Consider the following 19,426-nt stretch of genomic DNA (forward strand, 5'->3'; position numbering starts at 1 on the left):
AATACTCTTTGACCTCAAGTTCCTATTTTCACATGCTGCTTGAGAAAGTTGTCTCGCTACAGTTCAATAAATTTCTTTTCTTTCTTATCATGAGATTTCTCTTCTATCCAATGTTTGGAAAATTAAAGTCACCCATAATGATCATTCATTTGGTACCCATAAGGCTAAATTGGCGATGCATTTCTTCGTCCCCTGCAACTGAGCTGGTGGGTCTGTAGCAACACCTCACCATATATTTCATTCTGTTGACCACCACTTCACACCAGAACTCACCACTACATGGGATATTGTTACCATCATTGTTTTCTTTTGTTTCTTCCCTAACTGGACTTAAGTCATCTGATATCATTAGTAGCACTCCTCTTCGTCTCCTATCTCTTCTGTCATTCCTAAAAATAGTACACCCATCACACTCGATCCCACTTACCATATCTAATTCTGATGGTCAGGTTTCACTAATGCCAACAATCTTACGCCGCATCGTATTGAATAAAGCAATGAACTCAACCCTTTTGTTTCTAATGCTCCTGGCATTTGTGTATAGACAATTCTAGTCTATTCTTATATTTAGATATGCAATCTGTTTGGTCTTGTTCTAGAATTTTCTCTTTTCCCTCCCCAGACATACTTAAAAGGTCTGAACCTAAAGCATATTTTCCCACACCTTTGCTACATACATAACCATGTTCGAAGACATTCATATCTTTATCATGTTTGCATAATATAGCTGAACTTTCACACACTTTTTTTCCCTATTCCTCCCTTGATGATCTAGTTTCCCTGACTCTCTGCATTAGGTTTCATTCCAAGACGTAATTTCTCCAGGCTTCTGATGCCAAATGAATTCAAGTGTAGGCCATCCTTCTTATGCAAATCTTTTCTGCCATCAAACACACCCCACACATCTAAAAACTTGCATCCATATCTTCTACATAGCTTGTGCATGAAATCATTTGCTATCATCGTCCTCCTTAACTCACGTTAGTAATCCAACAATTTTTACTCTTTCACATTTCTTTCTCTCTTCTTCCAACAGATCATTCATATCCTCTCTCATACTATATTTGGCACTACTTAAATTATTTGTACCTACCAGAACTACCATCTCTTTTACTTTTCTTTTTTGGTTTTCAATTACGTTTGTCATATTTTTAATTTTTGCTCCTGGAAAACTAGAAGTGGTGACTCCCTCGGCAAGCACAAATTTTAAAATTGAGTCACCATACGATATGACCTGTTTTCTTAGATTTTAACTGACTTACCTTGTCATTAATATTTTGACTACCAAGTTCAGTACTTTCCTGTCTGTTCTTGTTCTGATCCTTTTTCTTATCTTGTCTAAGTTTAGTCAAACGTTTTCCCCACCTTTTCCAATTCCCTGGTAGATTTTCTAATAATTTCTTTTAATCAAGATATTTCTAATGTCAACTTATTCTGAGATAAATTATCATCATCATTGCAACAGTACTTTTGTTCATCAGGACAAACGCTCTCCTTAGTAGTAGCAACTTGAGCTTTAGACACTGCCTTGTTACGACGAGTTTTTGGTGTCATTTTTAAGAGTAGTAAAAACTAATAATATTTCTGCAATTATATTATAAAATGCTATAGTACAATAATTACACTAATAAGCTACAATAATATACTAAAAATATGCAATTAAATCTAAGAGAACACTGAATAAATCAACAAAAATCACAAATCTTTCAGGAGCTCTCTAACAACATGTCTTTTTCAGTTCATTTGTTGACAGCAGACAAATAAGATATGATGGGGAAATTTGAATACAGAGCTTAAACAACAGAGGAGAACAATTACTCCACTTCTGTAAAGCAAATGATCTAATGATTGCAAACACATTGTTGTATTGATGCCCTAATAATAAATATGCATGGACATCCCCAGATGGTAATATAAAGAACTGCATAGACTATATCATCATAAACAAACAGTGGAAAAGATCAGTAAATAATGTACGAATATTAAGAAGCTTTGATTTTGACACTGACCATGAAATATTAACTTCCAAAGCGAAGATAAAATTCAACAGAAAAAACAATATCAGAAAAGAAGAAAACATCAACCTATCAAAATTAAAAGATAGCTCAAGCAGAAATCAATTTTTAGAACAGATGTGCTTGAAATTAAAACCCTCCAGAACAGCGGAAGATACTGGAAAGAAGGAAAAGAAATAGTGTTATCAATTGCAAAAGACACTCTAGGTACCAAACCTAAAATAAATAAACACTGGATAACCCAAGAAATTGTAGCTACAATAGAAGAGAAAAGAGAGGCCAAGATACTTGTAAACCAACAAAGCAATGAAGAGAATAGAGAAAAATACAGAGCACTAAAAAATAAAGTTGATAACTTATGCAGAAAAGCCGAAGAAAAAGCTAAGAAATGCCAAGAAGCATACCAACAAAACAACCTAAAAGTCTTCCATGACACTAAGAGAAATTACAAAGGAATTCTCAGCAAAAGCAGTAACAAGAATAAACAACAAGATGACTGAAACCGGGAATATTGAGGATATAAGAAAAGTCTGGTCGAACCATTTTAAGACTATCTTTCACCAAGGAAACAAAACTACAATGCCAACAATAAAAGAAATTAACAACCATCCAAAAATTTTACAAGTTAGATACGCAATAAAACAGATGAAAAACTATAAAGCACCAGGCATTAATACTATCCCTACTGAACTGTGGTCATGGAGGCAGCACATCAATAGAATATTTAACAACCCTATTCAATAAAATACTACAAACAGGAGAAATCCCAGATGACTAGAGAACTGGAAAGATCATCCCAATATACAAGAAAGGAGACAAAAGAGATTGCAAAAATTACAGACCAATCATTTACTCTCCCACACCTATAAAATATTCGTAAGAATTATACAAAATAGATTAAAAAACACCTATGAAGAAATGATAGGCATAGAACAAGCTGGTTTCCGAGGAAACTATTCAACAATAGACCAAATTTTCACATTGCACCAACTAGCAGAGCTCAGCTGGGAAGACCATAAAGAACTATGTTGTTTTGTGGACTTTAAACAAGCTTTCGATAGCATCAACAGAGAAATCCTTAAAGTTCTATAGAAAAAGCAATAGACAGATATATAATACAGTTTCTGATAAAATATTACTCTGAGACAAATGCGATAATTAAAAAGGACACACTCACAAGAGAACCCATAGAGATCCAAAAAGGAGTAATGCAAGGATGCCCATTATCTCCATGCCTATTCAACATATATCTAGATGAAATTGTAAAGAAGGCAATAGACAATGAGCCTGGAATCAATGTCAATGGTTTAAACATAAATAATATCAAATATGCGGGTGATCTCGTCTTATTGCAAGAACCCCAAATGAACTACAAAGGTTGATAAACAAGCTAAACGAACCTGTAAAACATATGACATGACAATAAATATACAAAAGACAAAAGTGATGAAAATAGGGAGGAACAGAACTACCATCTCAGCCACCCTAAATGTAGAACAAGATATACGAAATAGACAACTTCATATATCTTGGATCAAAACTAACAGAAACAATAGATGAACTCAAAACAAACACAGAATAGCGATAGGATGGACCACCATGGGAAAATTACAGAAAATCTGGAAAACAAACAAGATATCTAAGTAAGCCAAAATCAAATTATATGAATCAATAATTATGCCAACAGTCATCGATGGAGCAGAAGCGTGGACAGTTAAGAAAAGAGAGGAGAAAAAGTTGCTGGCATTTGAAATGAAATGCTTAAGAAATAAGAAAAATAAATAGAACAAGTTGGATACAAAAGAAAACAAACAGCACAGTCAGACAAGAATTATTTTATAAAAAGACAATAATAGAAAAAATTAGAAAATAACAACTGAGATGGTTTGGCCACACTGTACATATGGATGCAGACAGACTTCCTGACGTCCTAATCAGTACTTTTCCAACTGAAAAAAAGAAGACCAAGAATTACCTGGCTGAAATTAATAAAGGATATCTCAGGATGCAGAACATATAAGGAACTTTTTCGAACAGCAAGGAATAGAGAAGACTGGAAGATCCTGCTCAAGAGAAGACTCAACCCAATCTTAGACGGAAGAGAAGAAGAAGAAGTGATGCTGCGTTATAAATAGCTTTGGTATATTTATTTATTTATATTTTTTTTTCCACTAGAGGTCAGGCCAGTAGAATAATGGTTGATCAAATCATTGTCAATTTGGCGGCATAGTGTTTGAAATCTAATATAGCTTGTCTTTGTATATATATATATGTGCATACTCCATTTGATGGCTTTGATATGGAGGTCAAAACGTCATGAAAGTAAAGTAATTATTCCTAACATTATTGTAGTCTCCATAGTTTACTGAAATGAATGCTGATCACAATGTAATACCAAAAGAAAGGTTACTGTCTTCATTACTATGTTGCTTATATATAGTGGCTTGAGACAGTAACTAGTTTTATTCACAGCCCACCTACACTGATGCCCACAACACTTGTTAAACAGTCATTAATAAAACTAAATCTGCCTTGGAAAGTCTAGTAAAGAGTTGGATGCAATTTCTGTCCACCTCTTCCCTCTTTCTCTCTCTCTCTCTCTCTCTCTCAAATGGGAGTATTGCAACATCATCTAAAGATAAAGTTGACCTGGCATCATTCTTCTTATCCAACTCCTGCATAGATAACCAAGACGAACCACTTCCAACTTTAACTGGAACATTGTATCACATGCCTCCTGTTGCCTTGTGGAAAGACATCATAAACAAATTCAATAACACAAGTTAAAGAATGACTAATGTCATGTTATCATGTTTATGAAACCTTATGGCACAAGTATCGCTGAAGCAACAACTACTGAAAGACGAAAAAAATCTTGATCAACTTAAGCTTCTGGTGCTATGGTTTCCTACCAGTTATGCTCAAGAGATGTGCTTTTGAACTAACACATGTTCTTTATGAACTGTTCACTGTATAGTGAACAGTTCATAAAGAACTATCATAACAGTTCATAAAGAATTATGGGACACCCTATACAGGGTGTTCCATAATTCTTAGTGCAGTTTTAAACTTTAATAGGTCCAACATTATAAAAGTTACAGATTTATAGTATATAATAGCTTAAAGAGTATGTAATTAAGTTTTATCTACAATGATTTGTTTCTTATTAGTGCTCAACATGAGCACCATCTTGTGCAATGCATGTGACCAGGCAATTTTTGGAGTTCCAGTAAATGTTTACTAGGTGCTGAGCAGTGACTGCATTGATTGCATTTGTAATTTTAGTCCATCCTTAAGATCATCAAGAGAAGTAGGTTTTGAAGCATATACGACTGTTTTGATGTGACCCCATAAGAAACAATCTAGCGGAGTCAGGTCAGGTGACCGAGGTGACCATGCAAGAGCACCTCCTCTACCGATCCATCTGTCTACAAAAGTGTCATCCAGAAACTTTCATACATGTGTTGTATAGTGACAGGGTACTCCAACCTGTTCGAAAATTATTTTATTCATCAGATTTAATCTCTTTAATTTGGGAATAAAAGAAAAATTCTGAAGCATTGCTAAATAAGATTAACCCCCGACAGTGGGCTCATCGAAAAAGAATGGCTTGATAATGCAACACCTCCCAACCACACACTACATATTAACTTTTGGTGAGTCATGAGGTGGAAATGTGACAACATGAAGCCTCAGGTTCATGTTGCCACATTTCCTGAGGCTTTTCTTTTTTATACAATGAAAGCTGTAGTGAATTCATCACTAAAAAACACACGCACTACCACAGTGATAAGTGGTTAGTACATGTGTTTTTTAGTGAGTCTTCTCTGTACTTCAAATGCAGCAATTGTGAATGGTTAACTTTAATATTCTGCCCACTTATGCAGAATATTGCTTCATCTGAAAAATCAACATGTCAATAACGTCTGTGTCATTTTCCATTTGTGTCTTCATCAGTTGACAGAAATCCAACCCAGCATGATCCTCCACTTCTTGTAGCATATGAACAGTCCTAATTTTTTAAGCATGTTTATGGAGTTGTCTGATTAGAATTCTGTGCACTGTTGTTTTTGTTACATTTAACTCAGCAGCAGCATGTTGCACTGATTTCTTGGGACTCTTATCAAATGCCGTTTTGATTTTGACCACATTCGCTTCCCTTCATGAACGCCTCCCTGATCTGAGTTTGTCATGAATTGATCCAGTTTCTTTGAATTTTTTCATCCAGTTATTAATTAAATTTCTGTGGGGAGCCTCCTTGTTAACGGGCAGAGAATTTCTTCTTACTGTTGTTATGGACTTGAGTTCAGCAAGCCACAGGATGCAATTGACTTTTTCTTCAAAATTTACCATCTTCAATCACACCAGTCTAAAAAACAAAAAAAATAAGAAAAATGTAATGAAATAATAATATTCATGCATCAAAAATTCTAATGATTATACTTTCAAATGATATTTATTGCAACTCTGTAACTGTGATACTTTTGAAGCAATTAAAGATCAAAACTGCACTAAGAATTATAGGACACCCTGTATTATAGTCTAGAAATCATAAAGCAAGCACAGATACAGTTACTTCCAAAGAAAATGCATTTAACTGTCTACCGTCAAACATTTGACCTATTGCTTTCACCTCATGACTGTCTGAAGCTAATGACTTTCTTGATTACTGAGGTAATGAAGTAATCCATCTCTCACTGAACCCCTTCTAGCCATTCTATCATAGATGATCAGTTTCCACATTGTCTCTTCTACAGTTATTTCCATATGCACTGTTCAGCAGAACTGGTCCATCCTGCCTCCCATTTCTTGAAGCTTACAATATTATGAGCAGCTGCCTCACTGGTACTGCCTCTTCCATTCATCTTTCATTTCAATGGTCCCTGTGAAGTATTTCTCAGGATACAACCTTCAGCTCTTTATTTAAATTTAAAAAATAAAAAATCGAGCACCATCATTTTTTCCCACAGACTATTCAGATTTGCTATTGAATATATAATTATCAGTAACTATTCTATTATGGATGATAATTCTGGATAACAAGAAGTACATAAGCAAAATATGAACAGCCTAAGATTAAGTTTCGGAAAAGCGTGAAAGAGCAAGGCCTCACTAGAAGAAATTAAGAAATATCAATATCAAGCCAGACATGCTTGTAATATTAGAAAAAATTGTAGAGCATAAAACATGATGGAACATTTGGAGAGGAGAAAGAAGAAACAATTCCTAAAGAGAGATAGAAGTGGACCTGATGTAAGAAAGATGCAAGAGTTGCCCAAGACTGTTTGTTTAAATTAAGAAAAAGACTAACAAGAATGAAGGAAAAAACTGCCAGTTATTTCTTTTATTTGTAGTTCTGGTAAAATAGATAATAAATGCAGTGCTTGCATCTTTTCAGGAGTGTTTTTAACTGATTATTTGTATAAAAAATCCTGTACAAGATGGTAGGACCATTCTTATAGAAACTCAGTTTTACATCACCAGCATAGATTAAATTGGATTAACTGTTCTCTCAGAGCATTATGTTTATATCATGCCAAGTTATATGGTTGTGACAGGTGTTAAGTATTTCATGTTGAAGGGAAAGTGAAGGAATTCTGTGTATTACCATTTAGGCAGTAGCTGTGGTTGGTTGCAATTACTCGACGTCAGTTTTGTATTGTTGTCTCTGTTACAGTACATTTCATTTGCTGAATGAGATTGGCTATAACTATTGTATGCATGCATGAAATGATCTCACAGGAGCTACTAATTATATTGATGGTGGCAGAACTATTTTCAGCCTATTTAATAGTTGAACCAAAAAAAAAAAAGTTTGTAAAGTATTGTAAAACGTTTGATTATTTTTATGTTAATTTTATATAAGTACAAATAATCGTGATTCCTATTCCTGTTATGTGAAGAAATTGTTCATTTGTTATTTTTTCAAAGTAATATTATCTTTATGTGCCAGATTTTTTTGTTTTTATTAGAGCTGTTACCTCTAGTGATCAGTTGCATATAGTTGCCACATTAATAGTGAGTTAGCATAGGAACTGTTATTCCATTTTTCAGGCAGATAGAGTATTAATTTATAATGATGCTGGTTGCTATTAACAGGTTTGTGTAGTACCTACATAACTCAAGCAGCTTGTGAAAAATCTATTACTGGTACCAAATGTGTGTGGAATTTAAAGAGTCAATTGTGTCAGCCAATTTCTGCATCACTGTATACTACTGATATTTTATGTCCAAGGAAGAAAGGTATGGGCATATCAACTTACTTCCATATCATAAATGATTCTTATATATTCTTAAAATGACATATATTAAATGTTGCTGTTCTATCGTAGCATCATTTATAAATAATAAGAACTAGATAGCCTACTTTTATTTTTTGTTGCATAAAATTTTCTGATTAATTATTCATAAAATATTGATTGTTTTGTGCATCATGTTGTTCAATATTCACATGTAATTTCCAGAAAACACCCAAACTATCCTGTAATTAAAATAATGATAACAATAAGGGGTGAGGGGGAATAATTTAAGAAACTATGATTCTGGAGAAAATATGCTATCAATCTCTCTATAGCAAACACATGGGAGACAGTGGGAATACTTATAGTGGATAACTTGTAATTGTGAATTTTCTTTAGAACAGCATTGTATCCATGGGCATCCATGTATTTGTATCCATGTATTTGTGCATCATGTTGTTCAATATTCACATGTAATTTCCAGAAAACACCCAAACTATCCTGTAATTAAAATAATGATAACAATAAGGGATGAGGGGGAATAATTTAAGAAACTATGATTCTGGAGAAAATATGCTATCAATCTCTCTATAGCAAACACATGGGAGACAGTGGGAATACTTATAGTGGATAACTTGTAATTGTGAATTTTCTTTAGAACAGCATTGTATCCATGGGACTTTGGTCAGGAGTTTTTAGTAGCTTGTTATAGCAAGCAAGTTTGTTACAGTGGTGTATGTTATACTGGAAGTAAACTGTAACGGTTTTGTAGCATATCAGTAATGCTATGCTGATTTCTATATTAGCGTTTTGTATGGTTAGAGTTGAATGTAATTTATGAAAGTACGGATTCTTCACATCCAGAACCAAGTATATGTATGAATGCAGACAGACATTTTCCTCTCTCTCTCTCTCTCTTATTTAGTGATTCTGTGGAAAAAAATAGTGCTAATTGAAAATGCACTAACCAGTAGGATGCTTCTTGTTTTCTAAATTTGATAGTGGTCAGTGATGCTGTTTTTAATAAATTTCACAAGCTCACTAGTTAGTGTCAACAAACTGTGAAATAGGGTATATTTAGCTATATAAAAGAAACAACTGAAAACAAAACAATACTAGAAATGATTGTTCTATACATGTGATTATATAATTACAATCAACACTTTTTATGTTATGGTTCTTTTTTTCATCTCACTTAGCTTGTTTGAGAATTAAGTGGGGGAAAGAGCAGATGATTAAAGTGGCAGTGCCTTCATTGTACAGTCCTGCAAATGTGATTAAATGACTATACACATTAAATTCATTATTTCATATGCAATTTTATGCAAACCACTAATATTTCATTAGTATCTCATCACATCAAGCGGAAACACACAAAGAGAACTGAAGCTGTGTTAAGTAAGAAAGAACTGAACAAAGGTTACAAAGTGCTTCTGTTCTGCCACTCTCTAGCCAGTTAAGGGGTACTATTAGGAATTAATGGGAACTGAGAACATAGTCATTAACACAATTGTTAACAAACATAGCAAAAAGGCAAAGTAGAGCAATAAATTACAAAGTTTAAATTTACCAGTGACATTAAAGATTTTTACATGTACTATTGCATGTAGAAACATATAGAAGAAAAATGATTACTTGTGTATAATGAATAGAAGTTGATGTATGGCATGCCAAATGGATCACCAAGGAAATATTGTGTAATCAAATATATATATTTAAGAAAAGCAGAAAAGAAAATTATGTTCTGTATATACATATTCATCTGGGCAATATTCAGACAATAATGATCAAGGAAAGGAAGGAATAGCAATAGCATTCAACACCAAGCAGGAAGATAAACTTCTTGATTGGAAAGGAGTTTCAAATAAAGCTGTGTAGGCATTTTTCTAAATAGGGAAATGGACAATGAAACTTATTTGTGCCTATGGTCCTGCAGAAGGTTATCCTAAGGATGGGCTGACAATTTGGGACTTAGCTGACCAAATTGTACTCTCTGTTGGCTAAACCACAAATACGTATGATGGTACAACATGAAGACATTACATGCTGACTCGGGCATTGTCTGGTTAAACATCACCCCCCCAACCCTTCTGTTGTCAGGGCAAACAGTAAAAAATTCATCTGTTGGAAACAAACTCCAGCTCAGCATCTAGAAGAAGAATCATAAACCCAATATCAAATGAATTGCAGATAGAAACCATCAGTATAAAGAGTATTAATAGAAATGAAGTTGAACTTGCAGAACTGGAAAAGTACTATGCGGACATAATTGGCACCACTGAAACGAAGACAAAAACAGGTGATCTTACTAAATAATAAAAACAGGATATTATATTCAGGCAATAATGATCAAGGAAAGGAAGGAGTGTAGTGATAGCATTCAGCACCAAACACAAAGATAAACATTTTGATTGAAAGGCAGTTTTAATAAAGTTATGTGGGAAAATTTAAAAATGGGAAAGGGGCAATGAAACTTATTTGTTCCTATGGTTCTATAGAAGGTTCTCTTAAGGAAGAAGTGAAGGACTTTTCAAGCCATTAGAACAGCTGACATAAAGTGGAAAAAGTCATACATGTTAGGGAAATAAAAACAGCAGAGGAAAATAAATCCCACTATGCATAGAATGTATTTGGGGAAAATTTGGAGAAACAAGCAAAGTTAATAATAATGGTAAGTATCTGCTGGATTTCTGCTCAGGATATGGACTAGTCATTACTAACACCATGTTCCAACATAAAGATGTGCACAGGTTCATTTGGAGTGAAGACACAAGAAATAAGAAAAGACTTTTTGACTAGTCATTGTTGATAGTGATATATTCACACTGGCTCAGGATACAACACTGTGCAGAGAATTTGAAATTGGAAGTGACCCTCACTTAGGTTGAAGTAGGAATAAAAATGAATATCACATTGAAAATAATAGTACGTAAGAAAGTTTTAAAAAGAATTAAAGTTTGAGCAGCTTTTACAAATAACTGTAGACTCAACTATATGAACGTTATTGAAGAAAAAATAAAAGTTTGAAAACAACCCCACCTTGGAGGCTCGCGGCAACCTCTGAAGAAAATATTGATTGATTCAGCCAGAGAGGTATGCGGAGATGGTATTTGCAAAGATAGAAAAATAAGACCACCATGGCAGACACAAGATGTTAAAGCAGTCTTGGAAGAAAAGAAAGCATACCAAAAGTTCCTAGCAAATAAGTTGTTAGATGCCATAAAATAATATAGGGAAAAATGTAAGAGAGCCAATCTGTGTGTAAAAGTAGCTAAACAAAAGTCTTGGGGAAGACTGGTATAGAAATGAAATGTTCTGGAGGCTATTGAAAACATTTAGCAATGGAGGAAAAAATACTATAAGAAAATCAAAGGTGACATGAAAACTGAAGATAAGGATATCCTAGATGCTGGAATAATTACTTTGAAAGGCATTTGAAACAGTGACAGAACCATACTAGAAAATGTTCAAGAGGAATGCAAAAAGGAGAACATATCAATACTTGAGGTTGAAAATGCCATGTAAAATTTGAAATGTGGAACGGCACTGGAGTAGATGATGTGTACCCAGAAATGCTCAAAATATTAATAGAGGTATAAACGTTTTGCGGTGGCTACACTACATATATATTTACCAAAGTAAAGAGCCAAAAGACTTCAGTTTGGCGATGCAAAATTATATAAATGAAGTGGATCCACTTGATTTCTATAATTTTACATTGTTGAACTGAAGCCTTTTGGCTCTTTACTTTAGTAAATACTTTACGCACTGACCGAGAGTTCATTTACAAAAAATACACCTATCCGACACTTCAAGTTCCTTAGTACTGAAAGAGAGTTTTTGCACTCTTAAGTTTTCTGCCTGGTCTCTGAAGAGAACCAACCAGTTTCAAACAGCTGTCAGGCCAGTGAAACCTTATCAAAATGGACCAATAAAAGGCGAATGTATGGATGCTTGGGGGGGGGGGGGGGAAGCGCTCACGTCTTCTATATGGTCTGCTCTAGGGCAACTCGTAAATGCCGACGAGTGTATTCCCGTAAACTCTCTGGTCAACTATTTTTTATGAAACTTTCATAGTTTCTACATTTGGCTTTGAAATAATGCTGGATTTAATATCCACTTGATTTATATATATATATTGCAGCAGTGACTCCTCTGGCTGGGTGGGATTTAGTATTTTTGCTTCAGTTAATGCATTTTTGTTGTCAAAATTGACATTAAAAATTCATTAGGTTAGAAAGTTGAATTCCAAATGATTTGATTTGAGCTGTCGTAGTTCCCATCTATAAAAAAGGAAAACTGGAGAAGAACAAGCTGGATTCTGGCCAAAAAGAGGTTGTCAGGATCAGATTCTCACTTCAAGGCAAATAGCTGAGAAATCCTGGGAATATGACAAAGATCTGTACTTAAGTTTTGTAGATCTGAAAAAGGCATACGACAAGGTTCCCAAGGAAAAGCTTTTCAAAACGCTACAGTTATGTGGGGTAAATGGAACATTATATAGGACAATACATAGGCTGTATTTAAGTTGTAAATCTGGCAGTTGGAATACATGAATATTTTGATGTAATCTCTATCATATTCATCATTTATATGGATTGCATTATAAAAGACAGTGGCATTAAAACTGATTTAGAATTCATCATTGTCATCTGTTCATTGGGCATCCATAGATGCAATATGGTAACTCCGATGCTCGGTGTTGTGCCACACATGTCCTCGCCATGTAGTCCTGTTGCATGCTTTTCTGGAGGCTTCAGCTCTCTGAAGATCAATCACTCCACACACACACACACCATCTATCTCATTGACTGTATCAAACTTGACTCTTTGCTGTATGCAGATGATGTACTTATAAACACATCCAGTATAAATCCAAAATACTGTTAGAATATCATAATATCTGGTAACCCTTCCTTCCAATGTAAACAAATACTGTAACAAATTATTATTTTCATCACTTATTTTGAGGCTACCACTGTACTTTTGTGTTTTTATGTATGTGAAAATACTAGTGGTGGTGGGCAGTAGATGCCATCGGTGTAGTTGTGGTTCATTACACCACAACTACACCAATTTGTTGTTATGGATTGAGTGGTGGAGACTGGGAGTTGTAGAGTGGGTGGACTCCGTGGAGGTATCACATAATAATAATAATATGTATAAAATAAATAAATATATATATGTATATATATATATTAAAGATACCAAGTGAGCAAACAAGCAAGTAAGCGAAGTTTGCGCCTGAAGCATTTTAAGGTCTGAGGCAGCTCATGGTAAAGGTGTCATAAGCTCTGATCACTTGCCTTAGTATATCCCATAATGCAAAGCACATCTCCTTGCAGACATGTATAATGCCATGCATTAAGGGAAGGGCCACTACCCAGACTGGTTTAGACGTTTATTGCGATCTCGTCAGTGGGAGCCAGGCCCTATATATATATATATGTAGAAAGTATTTTACCTTGATAATAAATGTTAAAGATACCAAGCTATTTTAAACTGGTTTTACTCCATTTCCCAAGTAAACAAACAGACAAACAAGTCAAGTTTGTGCCTGCAAGTGTTGCAAGTCTAGCTGACCCTGCACGTAGTGCAAGACCAAGGCAACTCATGGTAAAAGTAGAATAAGCTCTGATCACTAATCTTAATATTTACCCTTAATGCAAAGCACATCTCCTGGAGGAAATGTATGATGCTTTGTATTAAAGGCAAGGGGCCACTACCCAGACCGGTTTCGACCTTTATTGAGGTCTCATCAGTGGCAGCCAGGCTAGAAATATATATATATATATATATATATAAAGAAATTTAATGACTAGATACCAAAATAGAAAAATACCATTATTTGAGTGTGCACAACTTGTTCCATATTCTTATGGAATTTAGTACTTTTACTTCAGTTAATACATTTTTATTGCTAGAATTGGATAAAATGATCTCATATGACTTAAAACAGTCCTCTTCGCCTACTAAAAAATCAGAATCTCTTCTTAACTAATTCTCCTTCCGGATACTGTGTTCAGATGACTTTTTCTTTTAATACTTTAGATCACCATCTCATTGAAGTATCATCTTTAGTGGAATATCCTTCCTTCATCAATTCACAGCTGTGTGTACCATCGCATTACAACAGTGTTGAGCTGGAGGACTTAAGTGACCTTTTCTTCTCCTTTATGGTCAGACTATTGTTTGCATTCTTGAGATTCCCTTTGTGATCGTGTTACAGAAATAATCCATGTTGGAATAGAAATTTTCATTCCTCACTGTTAATTTCCCAACCCATATCTAAACTACACTGCTCAAGAAATATTCTTGAGCAGTCCAAGAAAAAGCAAACAGCCTCTTACAAATGGGTTGAGATCAGAACACCAGCTTCCTACATAGCTTACACAGTTGCCCATAACAGTTGTAAAACATTCATCAAAATGGCAGTCTAAATTCAACAAGGATAAATGTAGAAAACTCTCTGCTTGTGCCATTTGCAGTCATGCCTTCTGCTCCCTTGGCAAAGCTGTTGGGCACAACTTTCCATCTGTACTACTCCTGTATCTCAAACAGTAGCATTTAACATCACCTAAAGGCATGACCGACATCCTGGCTTCATTCTTCGTTTCCAACTTCTCCATAGATGACCATGACAAATTACCTCCTTTGTATAGAACATTTCATCTCATGCCTCCTGTGACCTTTGGTAGAAAGACATCAGAAGAATGTTGAATACCACAAAAGTAGCTGGTCCTGATGGAATCTCACCAATTGTACTGAAGAAATGTTGTAATAATTTGAGGTTTCTATCTTTTATTTTATATTTTTACTTATGTTTCTGTTACTGCACCTTTGTAATATCTCTCTCTTAAATCTGTCTGTCGATTTCTTTATATATCTATCTATTACTTTTGACTTGTCTTCTATATTATCATTCATTAACTTTATTATACTTTATCCTTATCCGTTACCTTTCTATATAGTCAGTTAATCTTAATTCCTTTCCTCTACTTTCAGTATATTATACTTATACTTGAGATTTCTAGAAATTTATTTGATTATTCCAGACTGCACCACTAAAAATCTCTATTTTTGCATAAGAAATTTATTATACCTCCAGTAAAGCACCTCTATACAGTTAATTAACTACACAGTCATGGCTAACTCCTAACTTAAATTTCGTATCGAGGTTTAATTTCTTTTTCGCTTACAGGATCGGATTTTATTTGAGAACAGTGCAGTTGCTAAAAAAAGATCAGATGGCACTTCTTATAAATAAACAAACATATTTATTCACACTAAGACATTAATACAATGTATACACTTGAATGATGTTACTATCATTTTCTCTCAAGGCTAAGCATCAAAATTTAAACATCACTTAGAACAACTCTCAGGCATGTTATAAGCATCAAATACATAAATCATCAAACAATTAAGTCTGTATATCAAACAACTATCAGCCCATTTACAATCTAGGCATTATCATGCTTTGACTAATAAAATTTCCAATTCTAACTTTCACAATAAAAAATGTAACTTCTAAATGTAACAACTAACTTCTCACACCATTACAATTCTAAATTCTATAATTTTCTTATCAGCGCTTAAACCATTTCAATGTAATACAACGTAAGCTTAAACTTTCATTAATATCCTTTCAATTATTCTAAAAAACAGATTCACTTTATGCTAATAAGTTTTCAATCTATTACTTCCTTCAGTTCTAAGAATTCAGTCTATCCAAAACAGTCCTTCATATCATAATTAAGGGAAAGTTTTTCAACAAAAAAAATTCAACTCACGTTCATTCTTTCATAGGCACAATTCCACTTTAATCATATCTTCTCTTCGGGCTTATTCTGGATCCCCTGCTATTGTTACGGCTTGCTCTATCGCTTCAAATGCATCATGGAAACTGTGTTCACCTCTGGAATTTCTCGCGGGGCTGGAGCTCGATCTTTCGGCGTTGTAGGTACTAGGACGTACGGTCTGATGGTCAAAGCCTTATCATCTGGTTCCCGAGCCGCTACTTGCTCTATAAGGATTTGTCTCCAGTTACCTTCCACGAATTCATCCAGGATTCCACAGATCGACCTCCCCCCCCCTTCTCCCTGCGTCACGTCTCCTGATGCACGATAGTCGATGCACGCTAGTCCATTTTTCCCAATCGATTCACCTTAGTCCATTCCTGACTTTTTTATTTCACCTCTCTGGACCTTGCGTGAAGTTTCTTAGACCCCAAATATTTCCGTGTAAACTTTGAACTAAGGTCTGAGATCCCCGTACCTATCACGTGCTAGCTCCTTTCCTTCTAGAAAGTTCCTACTTCTATCTCCCTGAAGTGTAATTTAATCCCTTTTTCAGCATAGCATAACAGCTTCTGATGTATACCACCCCCTTCTGCTATGACCTTGATGGTGATGTCGAACTGCTTTTGTTACAATGGGTTTCCATTCTACCCTATACCAAGTGATACATCAAATATATTTCCGAATTCTAAAGTAATTTCCCTTAAACTTCTATTTTTAGATACCTGTTTACTTTATTTTTGCATGTGTAATTCCTCTCGGTCTATACAGATGGGCATTTTGTATTACTTATGTAGGTAATTCTAACATACTTCTAATCTCTAAGGGATTCTCTTTTGAAATACATACTCATATATCTTTTATCTACAGAATCATGTAAATTTTTCTGGGCTAATTTTATATGGGCTGATATTATTATTTACATCTAATATATACAAGTTTACAATTCTTTAAATTTCGGATATGACTCCTGTAAAATCAATGCATTTAAACATTGTAAGAATTATGATGTTGCATCGAATTTTGCAATATGCCCCTGAACTAACCTATTCTTTATCATCATTTCACTAAGCTGTACTGAGTTGGCATCCACCCTACAGCATGGAAGAAAGACCATATACAATCAGTTCCCATAAAACATAAGATAAATGTTTGCCTTCAAGCTGTCAACCTATTGCTCACCTCAGTTTTGTCTCAAGTACTGAAGAAGGTTATCAACAATCACCTTCTTCAACACTTGGAGAACTGCTATCTAATTAGTGACTACCGGTATGGATTTTGCCAAACTAGATACACAGATCTCCTGGCCTATATCACACACCTCTAGACTACTCCATGGAAATGTTTGGAGAAACTTGTGCCATTGCTCTTGACATCTCCTAGGCTTTTGATAAGGTCTGCTATTGAGGGCTTCTCAACAAATTACAATCATTTAGACTGCCTCTATCCTTGTGTAATTGGATTGCTAGTTTTCTCTCAGACCGATCCCTGCATTTAATGTGGATTGTGTTCTCTCTCTTCAGACTTTCCTGTTAATGCCATTGTCCCTCGAGGCTGTGTCATTTCACCCACCATCTTCATGGTTTATATAAACAACCTGCTTTGATTGATTGCAAATCCCATTCATAGTTTTGCTGATGATAGCACACTTCACACTTGTCACTCATGTGACAAACCTTGCGGTGCTCAAACATCTCAAGCTTCAAAATCATTTGAAATAAGTGTCCTGAATACTGATCTCACAGTATCCTTAATTGGAGTGAAAACAACCTAGTTCATCTTGGTTAATCTTCAATGCTTCCAAAACATGGTTTTGCTTGTTTTCTCACATAAAAGACTTTAAATCTTCTTCACTTACTTTTGATAATGCTCAACTCAACACTCAAGACCAACTCTGTCTTCTCAGACTGACCTTACCTTGCACAACTATCAGAGAGCTTTGAAAGATGTTGCTTTAGTAAGTGTTTTCTTAGATTTAATTGTGTATTTTTAGTATATTATTGTAGTTTTTTAGTGTAGTTATTGTTCTAAAGCAATTTGCAAGATAATTTCAGAAATATTATTAGTTTTTACTACTCTTAAAAATGGCACCAAAAACTCGTTGTAACAAGGCAGTGACTAAAGATAAAGTTGTTGATGAGGAGAGTGTTTGTCCTGAACAAAAGCAATGCTGCAGTGATGATAATAATTTATCTGAGGATACGTTGAAGAAATAGCTCGGTTAAAAGAAATTATTAGGAAATCGACCAAGGAATTGGAAAAGGTGGTAAAAGTTTGTCTAAACTATGACAGGATAAGAAAAAGGACGAGAACAACAACAGGCAGGAAAATACTGAACATTGAAACCATAATATTAATAACAACAAGGTAAGTCAGTTAATATCTAAGAAAAAAGAGGTAATATGGTATGGTGACTCAATATTAAAATTTTGCACTTGCTGAGGGAGTCACCACGCCCATAAAGATCTGATGGTAGAACCTGCGTAAGTGATATCACAGTCTTTCTGGCAAGGAAATTTGTAGACTACGTTGTGGTGTTCTAGCATTTCTTTGTGTGAGAGAGATTTAGTGGTTTTAGGAGAGTTGCTAATTTTTGGTTCGTGGTGAATACTAGATTATAGTCCGTGTGTTTGAAAATGTATTTGTAGGCTTTGTATGTGGTTTATGTATGGCAGTCTGATAATCTTTCATGTTGGGAAATCTGTTTTGGTTGTAGGGTTGTTTTGACGTGTTTTTGCTGTTCTGTTTACATAATTTATTAGTTGTGACAGATAGTTACAGATTTTTAAAAATCTGTGTTAAATTATTTAATCCCGTGTTGAGATAATTACGGTTAGTTGAGAATTTGTAAGCATTTACAAATTCTCAACTAACCGTAATTTACAAAATAGCCATTTCGTGGCTATTTTGTTGTTAGATCTGATTAATGTCAGGTTTAAGAAATTGACGGATTTGTTCTGTCCTAAAACCCACTAAATCTCTCTCACACACACACACACACAAAGAAATGCTAGAACACCACAATGTAGTCTACAAATTTCCTTGCCAAAAAGACTGTGATATCACCTACACAGGTTCTACCATCAGGTCTTTATGAAGCTAGACTACAAGAACACTTCTGTGACTGTAACATCCTTATTCCAGAACATTTAAACACAAAAAATCAATATCAAAAAGAAAAATAAAATACAGAGTACAGGGAAGACAGAAATAGCAGTCCGCACCCTTGAACAAAAACATATTGCTCAAATTGACAAGGCCCTAATAATAGACAAACAAGACAACGAAACAATGCTTAGAATATTGGAAACGATAGCCATAAAGTGTGACGAAAACTCAATCAACGTCCACCGACCCTACCTAATATCCGAAT

The 19,426-nt window shown here is 34.7% G+C and overlaps 1 protein-coding gene across 2 annotated transcripts in view; it reads left to right on the plus strand.

Annotated features, from left to right (window-relative positions):
- The window catches only part of LOC150107557 (attractin-like protein 1), a 355,255-nt gene that overhangs the window by 165,762 nt on the left and 170,067 nt on the right, over positions 1-19,426 (plus strand). For both annotated transcript variants that reach the window (XR_016548201.1, XM_090391383.1), the window contains exon 12: positions 8,115-8,258. Coding sequence is in view for 1 of the 2 variants with exons in the window: in XM_090391383.1 (XP_090247509.1) it covers positions 8,115-8,258 (144 nt within the window). In the remaining variant the exon portion in view is untranslated. The remainder of the gene's footprint in view (positions 1-8,114; positions 8,259-19,426) is intronic.

The sequence above is a fragment of the Typopeltis vanoorti genome, chromosome 4 (assembly GCF_054136105.1).
Source record: "Typopeltis vanoorti isolate ZY-2024b chromosome 4, IOZ_Tvanoo_1.0, whole genome shotgun sequence".
Classification (NCBI taxonomy): domain Eukaryota; kingdom Metazoa; phylum Arthropoda; class Arachnida; order Uropygi; family Thelyphonidae; genus Typopeltis; species Typopeltis vanoorti.